Source organism: Acromyrmex echinatior, chromosome 6 (assembly GCF_024713525.1).
Source record: "Acromyrmex echinatior isolate Ae372 chromosome 6, ASM2471352v2, whole genome shotgun sequence".
Taxonomy (NCBI): Eukaryota; Metazoa; Arthropoda; class Insecta; order Hymenoptera; family Formicidae; genus Acromyrmex; species Acromyrmex echinatior.
The window spans coordinates 748,400-760,768 of NC_141857.1; the positions used below are offsets into that span (position 1 = coordinate 748,400).

The window sequence follows — 12,369 nt, forward strand, 5'->3', positions numbered from 1 at the left end:
TTCTATTCAACAAAATATTTCATCAAATGAAATTTCGATTAAATATTTTGTCGAATAGAATAAATCGTGTCATTGCAAGACGTATTTATTTATTCAAGAACATTTGATTCTTTATTTAAATAAATTATTTGTTTCATGCAACGAAATATTCATTTAAAAGTATTTTTATTCATTCTAGAATATTAGATTTGTTATTTGCAATGATATGATTTATTCCATTCAACTAAATATTTCAATAAACGTATTTATTTATTCAAGAGTATTAGGTTCCTTATTGCAAATAAATTATTTATTTCATGCAACGAAATATTCATTTAAAATATTTTTATTCATTCAAGAACATTAGGTTTCCTCTTGAATGATTTATTCTGTTCAATGAAATATTTTGATGAACGCATTTCTTTATTCAAGAAAGTTACATTTCCTTATCGCAAATAAATTATTTTCTTCTCTCCCCCCCCCCTTCTCTGTCTCTCTCTCTCTCTCATGCAACAAAATATTTATTTAAAGATATTTTTACTCATTCAAGAACATCAGATTTTTTATTGCAATGTAATAATTTCTTTCGTTTAATAATATATTTATTTGAAAGTGTTTTTATTTATTCAAGAATGTCAGATTTCTTCATTGCAAAAGATTTCTTTCGTTCAATAAAATATTGATTTAAACGAAATTCAAGAAACTCAGCTGAGAAGCCTAGTCTTCTTATTGCAAATAAATCATTTATTTCAATAATTGTATTATTCATGTTATTGAAATCATTACTTATAGTAATGAAATCAAAACATACAAAATGATTTACTCAAAATAACGAAATATTTATTTACAAGAATACATAATTTATTACTGTAAAATAAATTTTTGCTCGTATAGAAGAAATTCGTTTAAAGAAAATATATTTTCTTGTTTCAACCAAATTTTTTCTCAGTGTGCGCAATGATACACCTTGTCTTTTTACATCATCTCCCTACCTATTGTGGCATTGGTAATGAAAGATCTCTTCTTAATCATTAGAGCCATTTTCGTCTCCTAAAACGTGAAAAATCGCGTGAAACATTTATACAAAGTTAAGAGAGCGTAAATAAGAAAAATATTCTCTAATAGAAATATATAGAAATGTACATTATAAAATAAAAGACAAAAATCTTAATTTTTTAATGTAAGTACTTTATATATTCAAAATTATTTATATAAAATTATTATACGATGCATATTGAATAATTATTTAATAAATAAACAAATATTTATTTGTTCTAAACCTTTGTAACTAATCAATAAATAGCAATGAAACTTTGCTATAGTTATTTTGAATAACTATAGTTAACTTACTACTTAAAATAGTTATTAAAAAAAATTTAAATTTCTGTTATCAGATGTTTTTAAATTTTAATTTATATAGAAATAATAATAAATAAAATGAATAAACTATAAAAATGTGTTGTTCAATAAAAACAGAATGTTTTGGACATAATTTTTACATGTATATAGTTTACAAAAAGTATAAATATTAACACATTTGTAAAAATTATTCAGGTACGCCTTTAAGCATGATTAGAAAGTATGATAAGAAATAATACATCATTATCTAAATTGAATATGTAATATCGAAATATTTTCAAATGAAATTATAAAATTCTTTGATAACTTATTCAAATTATAATAATAAAGTGATTTTAATTATTAATTAATAATATAAAATTAGTAAATATATATATATATTAATGTGCATGCAAAATAAAATTAATATTAGATTATCATTGAAGATTAAAAAAGAAATTTAATTTTACAATTATGATTCTCTAAATATTGTTATTTAAAGATAACAATTAAATGTAATCTCCTTAAATAAAAAAAAAACATTTTCTCTTAAGTATGCACAATGTTTGTTTTGTTTCTAATTTATTATAGTCCATTTGCCTATATGGAGCCCCTTAATTCCAGTTTGACTGATTATTAACGACTGATTGTATTAATCTGTTTTGTGATTTTTTTAACGAATATACACATGTTGCTGATATAATTAGTTTTCAATACATAGAACTTGATAGTGAATACGTACAGAGTTCCCAAAAAGTTTCGAGACGGCCAAATAATTCCTCAGGAAAGCATTATCGAGGAAAACATTAAATACAAAGGTTTTAGGATTCAAAAAGATCTATTTACTGTCACATTAATTTAATTTTCGATGGCGTCGCCAATGTCAGATCAAAGTCATGTCGATTTTTTAAAATGAAATATCCTACTTTTGATTTCAGAATCTAATAGCTGATGTCAAGAACTTTTCAAAACACTGTAATAAAGTTATTTTTCATTAAGGCCTTGGCGACACCACTCAAAGTTAAACTGATAAGATCAGTAAATAGATTTGTTTAAACCTTAAAACTTTTGTATTTAACATTTTTCTCGATGATGCTTTCCTGAGGAGTTATTTGGCCGTCCCGAAATTTTTTAGACATTTTGTATAACAGTAATAAAATATAATGTATTATTTAAATAAATTTGAATATTTATTCAAATTATAAATTTAAATAGTTATTCATTAGTTATTGATATTAATAATGTTTAAAATAAATGCCACATATATTTCCTTTTTTATGCCAAGGAATGTACAACTATCATGGAATTGAATGTTCGAATGTTCGAAATTAACTCAACTAACGCTAAATATTCTTCAAATATTCATAAAATGTTCTAAAAAACCCAAAATAACAAGAAAAATTCTAAATATTTCGAAATATTTTCAGAATGTTAAAGCATCATTCAAATAATAATCGTTAAATATTCCAGCCATGCATTAATACATATTCGGAGAATGTTTCATGTATGTATATTCGGCAAAATAATAATCTTATATTTTCCCAGAAATGTTAGGTCTGGTAATCCCTGAAATAAATTTTTATAATAAAATTGTACTGTCAAAAACACATTTCATTTACCTTCCTATACAACATTTTACTTAAAGATGTATAAAAGACATTTGAAAGTCTCGAAGTCATATTTTAAAACGTCTTAAAAAAATCATCAGAAAGACGTCTTTAAGACATCTTATGACACTTTTTGTGACATCTTTAGGGAGTCGTTTAAACGTCCTATATTTAGACGTCTTAAATCATGACGTCTTTGGAGACGTCTAAAAAATGTCTGAAAAAAAATGTTTTTAGAATACGACCAAAAGTCATCTTAAAAACGATTTTAGACAGTTTTAAAGATATCTTAAAATGGACTAAGTAAATTAAAAAAAAGTCTTTAGGATTTGATTAAAAGCCATCTTGAAGACGTCTTTTTTAAGACGTCATTAAGAGGTCTTTTAGACATTCGTATTTTCTGGATTCCTTGTAATTCTATTTTGGGGATTCACTTCACAATACTCAATAATACTTCACAAATAAAATGCTGCACTTTTTCTATTCTTTCTATAATTCTTATTTGCATATTGCTCGCAGGTGAGTGAATTTCGTGATATATACAAAAAGTGTTTATACAGTATATTCCAAATATTAATATTAATATTAGTGATATTTGTATACTGTAAAAATTCTTTTGCTGTTTCGGAATATTCGACATATTGAAAATACAAATTGAATTTTTTGTTGAATAATTATAGCGTTAGTTTTAACTAGAATATAACACGCATAAAATATTATCTACAAAAAATATTTCTTAAAAGTAGTTTTATACAAACGCTAAAAATAAAAACAGTATATATTTAAAAATAAATAATTGTGTAATATGATTACATATATATTTTAATATAATATAATTAGAATTATATTTTATTTATATAAACAATTTTGAGCAATACAATATATTGTACATATATATTCTTTTACTTATAAAACATCTTAGAATTTTACAATTTGTTACTTACTTGCTTTCTTATGACTTAATTATATTTCTTTGATATTTTGTCTATGTCTTCAGTCAAAATTTTTGCAATTTATAAAAGATTTAACAATAAATTTTTTTATTTTAAATGTAATAGAATAGAGAATATAATAGAGAAACCTGAGAGAGGACGGCCCAAAAACTGTAACTGCTGCTGCCGCGCACTACTGCCCTCTAACAAAGTGGATGTAAACTACATAGCAACGTCCACTTTTCTTTCGGTACATTATTCACTTTTCAAGACTGGAGATGATAAATCGATATTTGGTTCAATAATCATATAATCATATTATACGTAGCATGATTATATGAAGCAAATATCGATTTATCATCTCCAGTCTTGAAAAATGGACGATATATCGTAAGAAAAGTGGACGTTGCTATGTATTGTAGTTTACATCCACTTTGTCAGGGAGCAGCATTTTGCGGTTACAGATTTTGGGCCGGCATGTTCTCTCTCAGATTTCTCTCTGGTACTAAAAATTGTATGCTTTCATTACATGAAGTCGCATGAGATCCACGAGGTCTAAATAAGGAACAGAGAATAAAGGAATAAAAATTTCAGCCTATCCTAAACTATATTCCACAATACTATACATGAGATGCATTCCGTTTCACGCATAGTGCGCATGTTATACCATTTTATCCTTGTTGTTCACCGAATATTAAAGATAAAATGATACGTCATGCGCATCATGCGTGAAACAGAACGCAGCATGGTTCCTAATAGATTGAAATTCTTAGGGTGCCTTTTTACGCTCGACGCTCACTTTTAACGTAAAAGTTAACGAATAAGTATCAAGTATCAGTTTTGATCACATGTCCTATTTTAATACTAAAAATGAGCGCCGAGTCGAGCGTTGAAAAGGCATCTTAACGAGGTCTATTAAAGGCTGTGTTCCAAATTTACTGCCAGCACTAAGAATGCTACAGTTTACATTACATGCACTATAGATTTTCAGTATTGGCAGTCAATTTTGGGACACAGTCAAGGTTGCCATGTGCCACGTGACTTTATTTTATTGTATATGTGATTATTGATGTACATAACCAAAAAATAAACCGGCTAGCTGAATAAACTAATGGTAATATTTATATAACATTTTTTAATAAATATCGAAATTATATAAATTAGAAAAAATAAATAATAAATTTAATAGATAAATACGAAGAAAACTGTTGGGAAAAATTGAAAGATACATCATTTACTTAGAATAGTATACGATTACTTTGATCATTACAAAGAGAAATAAAGTTAAGGAAAAGAAAATTTTAATGGCTGAGATACTAAATACAACATTGATTGTAGATAAACATAAAAATGAAGAACTTGAAAATTTTTGTAAAGATAAGTTGCCAAGGATGAGCTGCTGCTTAGAATCAGAGAATGATATAGTATTTACCAACGTAGAAAATATACACAATACACCTAACAAAGTAGATAAGATTTTAACGCAAGATTTTAACATTGCAAAATGTATAAACAAAAATACAAATAGTCCTCATAAGAACATATACCTATTTAATCAAAATTTGTTAAAGATCCTAAAAGTCCAGTATTTAAAAAGTTAAACAAACGTGCAAATTCGGTGGACATAGCTCAAACAGATATATATTCACAAAAAAAGAGGACAATTAGTGTAAATAGTGATTCTGATATCTTCAAGTCAGAATTATATAATACAGAAAACTTTGAGGATATTGATCTGTTACACGATTTAGATTCTATAATAAAGTTCGAAGATTGTAAAGATATCTTTTTATCAACAATGATAAATACCACACAAGAAGATGACGAAGGAATGATTAAGGATCCAGTGACAGATCCCTTTTCCATTAGTGATTATGAAAAGGAACGTTCTGATATGTTTGCAGATTCATGTCCAATGTCTCGCAAAAGACGTAGAATTGAAACATCACAATTTCAAATAAAATGGCAAAAATCTGAATGTCATTTTAAGAAAGACAAACATAAATTGAATATAGAAGAGAAATGTCTTTTACAAAAGTTGAATAATTTTGAAGAATGGGAAGAAATGCCATTAATTAACATAAAGGTTAATTTTGATTATAAAATAATAAGATAAGCAAACGACTCAATTGATAATAAATCAAAATGAAATTAAAAGCTATAAGCCAATCAAGTTAATTTAATAAAATAAATTCCTGTAATAATTACAAATGTTTCTACAAAAATTTATTATTTTAACAATAATTCATTCACAGATGTCTCGACCTATTCGAGGTTATTATCAATGTTATAAACTAATTATTAATATGTTAAAACATTAAAACCACAAGTAAAATGATAATTATGAACAAATGCTTTTCATAATTATCATTTTACTTGCGAATTTAATGTTTTAACATATTAACAATTAGAGTACAATATTGATAACGATCTCATATAGGTTAAAACATCTATTACAAATTATTGTTAAAGTTATGAATTTCTGTAACATAACGTTCTGTAATAGAAACGTTTATGATTAATTATTATATATTACATAAATGAATTTTTTATTAAATTAACTTCATTGTTAATTTAACATCTTAATTTGCTCGTTTATTAGTCATTTTATTTGATAATTTATTTTGCTGTGTTCAAAACAATCAAGTGATTATACATTTCATTGTTATAACTTTTGGTTCATAGCCTTTAATTTCATTATTTTGAATAATTTTGATTGTTATATTTTAAATATTATATATAATTTATTTGTCTTGTAAAAACTAATTATTTTATATTTCAGAAACTGCTAGAACTACATATAAAATTAATACATAAAGTACCACCACAACATAAAATAGAGCTTTCTGGATCTCATGCGCCAACAAAGGAAGAGAAAATATTATTTCAGAAACATGGACCAATTCGAAAAGGTTCATATAGACCTATAGAGGACAAAATTATCAGGAAAAACTGGAACACATTCTGCGAGGTATATTTTAAGTTTTTAAAATAAATAATAAATAAATAAATAACTTATCTGCAATGTTAGAGATAACCTTATGTCTAATAAAAAATACCGATTGTTTGGCAGACATATATATTTGACACAATAAGATAATAGTCTTTGCTAACCATTACTCAGAAACTTTCTTCTGATGTTTTCTTTAGAATCCCTAAACTTGAGAACGAAAATATTATATTATATATTATATATTCAAAATGCAAGATATTACAATATCATAGGATGATATAATTACATTATTGTATTGATATATTTTTCCATGTAATGTGTAATATACAGCTCCATGACTGGGATCCAGAGAATCCGAAACCATTTCTTTATTGGAGACACAATGGCAGATATTATATAAACGACATAGAAGAAAGACAAAGATTTGTTCAATTTTTGGCAAATGGATTACCTTGGCGAACTCTCTACAGTGTTTATTCTAGATTTAAAGTATTATATTGTAATAAAATCACTTACGCTCGGTAAGATACAAAACTTTTAAATCAGGCTCGAATTGATCATCAAATCATTTTAATTTGTATTCACATATGATTTTTATGTTATAGTTATACTGCTAAGGAAGATAAAAAAATTTTAACGTACATAGGAAGTGAATATCTTGATAAACGTTATACCAAATATAGTGAATTAGCAAAATTATTAAGACGAACCAGCCGATCGATTTTTAAACGATATCAATATCTTAAAAATCAAACTCTAGATAAATCAGAAACGGAATGTAAGTAACTTTCATGATATTAGCTCTTTCCACTTCAAAAGTGACAACTTAAAAAATTAAGTTTCTCAAAAAAAGAGGAAAAACTTTGTTAACTTAACAGAAAATTATTAAGTAATATCGGTAAAAAGAATATATTTTTAACGTGATCAATTGTCATTTTTGTTGCTTTTATTTCATAATTCTTAAAGAATCATTCTTTTTGAGTTGTCATAATTTTTCAACTTTTTATAAAAGTTAAATTAACTCTTCATAACTGATGAGGTATCTCCTTAACATTCATAATAATAACTCATATTTTTTTAATTATATCACTTTTGAAGTAAAAAAGCGATATGTTCTTTCATTATTGAACATTGTTTATTATTTCTAGATACTTAGTGTATTCGTATATATGTATACTATCAAATTATTTAATTACAGCGTTAGCTGATGTTAAATGGACGTTACCACTGATCAAAAAATTTATAAAAACTTTACTCAGTGTGACAATAAGTAAAGATATAAAAGAACTTAAAGATGCCACACTTCCTAAATCGATATGGCAAAAAATGGAAGAAAATCTTAACATAAACGAGAATGTCTTAAGAACATTTTGGCAGCACCAGTTACACCTGCAATTATTCAGCACGAGTTCTATTTATTTAAACGACATTAAGATACAATTAATTGAATAGTAAATATCATTACATTCTACAACTGTTATTGTAGTACAATACATGTATTGAGTATCATTTAGATTGCTTTTAATAGATCACAAATTTTGTTGAATCGCACTATATACAAACGCATATACTTATTTTTGCAGTATGTATACAAAAGGAATATCCAATACTCGCGAAATTATATGGCCCAATGTTGCGCAACACTTTGACGGAGCAACTGCAGTATTTCTTTGCAAAGTTTTTTTTTATCTTGTTCAAGAATGCAAAACTGATACGGATAATTTCGCCGGTAACGAAATAAATCTAATTTATATTTATAAATATAATTTATACTCGTGTATACGTTACATGTCAATTTTTGTGTTACAGATGTTGTGGAATACTTATATCATACTAAGATTCCTGAAATTCAAAATGCACATACCGATAAATTCTTATCTAGAATTATCTATGAAAATGGGAAAATTTCTTTGCTAAATACGGAAACTAATAACAATACTAATTCTACCGACAGTTAATTTGTATAAAAAAAGCATTATGCAATTATATTATTTATCTTTTTGTATCTAAATTATACAATATATAATTTTATCGTATACTTGCTACAAATATGTAATGTTAAATTAATATAAATACATATGACTATATTAAATGTATTTTAAATGTATTATTTAAAATTATTTTATAAAAAATTTTATTACGAGTAGAAATAAGTTTTATTTTTATTAAGAAGTTGATACAATGAATTCTTTTCGGTTACAATACACAAATCAAACCAATACCAAATATATTAAACAATTTAAATTAACCTTTCTCTTAGTCTCATTTAAATTTAAATTTAAACTTTATTTTTCTTTGACTCCTTTTCAAGTGCTTTCTCTTTTGCTTTCTGATACAAAGGCACAAGTTTGCCTTCTTTAGCAAGAATCTTCAAAAGTTCCATGATAAGTGGTAAATAATTATGCTTTCTTCTGATATTCTCTATTTGATATCTCTTTGATTTTCTAATTTCTTCCTCAATTAAAGCTTGCAGACGTTCTAATTCTTCAGGATCACAAACATTGGCCTTCTGCTTTTCATATAAAGTTTTTCTGTCTGTCACTATAGCCATTAAATTGAAATGAATCTCGCCTTCGTTATACCTATTTAATAATAATTTTTATTTTTATACTTGATAGCAATATATAATATTAAAAAATATATGTATGTACGTGTATACACACATATACATAACAAGTTATTGAGAAAGCTACATTTTGTAACTTACTTATTTATTCGTTTTTGAATTATAGGTTTCGCAGCTTGTACCCATTGTTTCCCTACTGAACACGGACCCAGATCAATTGGCCCATCTTTCAATCCATCTAATTCGTACAAACGACCATCAATTGGAACATAACTCACAAAATGAAACACATCATCATCCTTAGATGCCTGCTTTGAGTCGTATTCGAATAATGTTTGTCTAAAATTTTAGTATATAATAAATTTTCTTTAACGTAAACAATATTTAATGATTAAAAAGTATATATATATAATATAAAATACCTGGAGAAGGAATTGTGTACTTCTCTTATAACATCAGAATTACTAAGTGCAAGTCCACGCATATTTGCATCAAAGCTTTGACAGAAATTTTTAAATTCTTCTAAGTTTGGTCCGAGAGATATGTCTGCATGCTTACAGTTTAATAGAACGCTCAATATTGCTTGAGTCGCGCAAGCATTATTTATTACCTAAATTAAACATTATCTTTTTAAACATTTAAAATCTTTTATATTCAATAAATTCCACATGAATCAATAGTTACTTTCCATTTACACCGATTCTCAGATAATTCTCTTGTGACGTCATAACTCAGTTGAATGCGTGTTTCTTTTACAATGTGACAAGTGAGGTTTAACTGAGTTTTGTCTATAATCTGCACAAGATCGAGACCGTGTTGTTGTGAGAAATACAATACGCACAAAAGTCTCTCCGAGAGATGAACCTGTATTGTTATGTGATAACTTTTGTATGCATTGTACTTCTTACATCATCTTGATCTTGTGCAGATTATAGGCAAAATGATTAAATTTCACTTTCTCCAAGAGATAAACCTGTATTGTCATGTGATAACTTTTTATCAAAATAAACAAATAATGATGTCATTAATCTGAGTATGAAATACTCAGCTCACTTCAGACTCAGTTTCACTTATGTGTAAATGGGAAGTAACTATTATCTGTTAATTATCTCAAAATATAGATTCCATAAAATAATAATATAATCTGTCATCATTTTTTCTATATTCCAAATATTCTAATTTTTTTACATTTTTATACTGCAAAAAAACCAAATTAATAATAATTATATTTAATTTACTATTAAAATAATTTTCTATTTCTTAGTAGTATATCTATTTAAGATATCTATTTTATACTTTACATACTTGTTTTGCAAAGAATATTTTGTCCAATCTATTATCTTGTACAATATTCCCTGATAATTCATCATCTTGTACCCATTTGAATAAAAATATTAAACCATGAATAGGCCTAAAAGAAAAAGGAATTTGTAACAATTAAAAAAAAATTATACAAAAATTAACATATTAAGATATTAATATTGTCTAAACCAATATCATATATTTATCACTTTTCATGTCTATATACATTTTTCTTATTTGTATATCTAAAGGAAAGTAGTATGAAAACATTCTGAAGGAAAAAAACAGAAAAAACAAATATGCAAAAAGATTAATTATCGAGAATCTTATCTTTCATGTACAAATGTTTTTCAAATAACATAAAAATTACAGTGTCAATGTTACACAAAATAAACTTACATCAACTCATTGAATTGTTCATCATCCAAACTCCATAATTCTTCTACTTGTGCACCTTTGACCCCTATACAAATACAGCAATATTTAACATTTTATTTAATAATAGATAATTTTACAAGATATAATATGTTGATGAAAAAATTATTTTAAAAATATTGCAAAGATTCTGTGAGGCTTTATAATCACAATTTAGAATCAAGCTATTATAAATATTTATATATCAACATAAATATAATAGAGAGCACCTAAAATCAAAATTAGATGTTTCGAATAATATAATATTCTTGATTTATGAATTTAATTTATCTCAAATGTGACTATGTGCATCATATTTATATATTTTTATTTATAGCTTGATTATAAAGTAATTATGAATTTGATTTTAAATATATATATGTATATATATGTATCTGTGCTATATACAATACATATATATATATATGTGTATGTATATATACGTGTGTGTGTGTGTGTGTGTGTGTGTGTGTGTGTATACATATTATGTATATATATTTATATGCTTATTATAGATGTATTTTTCTACGTATGTATATACGTATATTTATACATATATTTATACATATATTTATACATATAGTTATATAGTTTATAGTTTATAGTTTATTTATAGTTTATTCTTACTAGTTTTTATGCATGATAAATGCTTTCCATAAAGAATTTTGCTCAATTCGAGTAACGTTAAAAATAGTGCAAGCAAGGAACGCACTATGATTACAGAGAATGAAAATTTGAAATATACTTGCCGAATTCTTTAATCAATTCTGTAAAAACGCCAGGATCGCTTTCAATGAGACACCAATTTCCTGCCGAGTCCGCCATATTTTATACACTATCGTAAATGTGTTACGTGTAGAAAATAAGTAGAGAGCAGTAAAGAGTACGTGAAATTTCTCACAAACTAACGCGCTACTCAGCGGCAAACTCTGTAACCTTCTGGAAATATCTGTATTATTTTCTCTGTATTATTTTTATGGACGTCTCTCAGGTTTCTCTTTGCATCAAAAAATATTTAACATTTTAGAATTGTGATGTTCTTAAATATGTCATTTTTATCATGTTTTTCAGGCTACGGTTCACTTGATGCTTTGAAGCATTTTTTGATTGGTCAATCAAAGCATTTGTAGCGCCAAGTTGACTTGCAGAGGCGTGTTCAGAGGGTCGATCGTGTATCTTCAAATGAGATGAAAATTACAAAAGCGAACAAATTCACTAAAGTATTCATAATTGAATTGGTCAATACCTAGTAATCTTTGCTCACTTTTGTAATGTTCA

At 25.9% G+C, this 12,369-nt stretch overlaps 2 protein-coding genes across 2 annotated transcripts; one reads left to right on the forward strand and one right to left on the reverse strand.

Annotated features, from left to right (window-relative positions):
* The first annotated feature begins 4,555 nt into the window (after positions 1–4,555).
* On the forward strand, positions 4,556–8,962 carry LOC105154826 (uncharacterized). The gene is given in 9 exon segments (XM_011070566.2): positions 4,556–4,970; positions 5,046–5,413; positions 5,416–5,942; positions 6,639–6,827; positions 7,140–7,330; positions 7,415–7,587; positions 8,008–8,260; positions 8,393–8,538; positions 8,619–8,962. Coding segments are annotated over 8 exon segments (1,881 nt in total). The 5' UTR covers positions 4,556–4,970; positions 5,046–5,160; the 3' UTR covers positions 8,768–8,962.
* Positions 8,942–12,000, reverse strand: Uch-L5 (ubiquitin carboxy-terminal hydrolase L5). Its single transcript, XM_011070565.2, has 6 exons — positions 11,841–12,000; positions 11,077–11,140; positions 10,681–10,786; positions 9,798–9,985; positions 9,517–9,714; positions 8,942–9,391 (listed from the first exon to the last, which is right to left on the reverse strand). The coding sequence occupies exons 1-6, from the start codon at positions 11,914–11,916 to the stop codon at positions 9,088–9,090; spliced, it is 936 nt and encodes a 311-aa protein (XP_011068867.1). The 5' UTR covers positions 11,917–12,000; the 3' UTR covers positions 8,942–9,087.
* Positions 12,001–12,369: the final 369 nt, after the last annotated feature.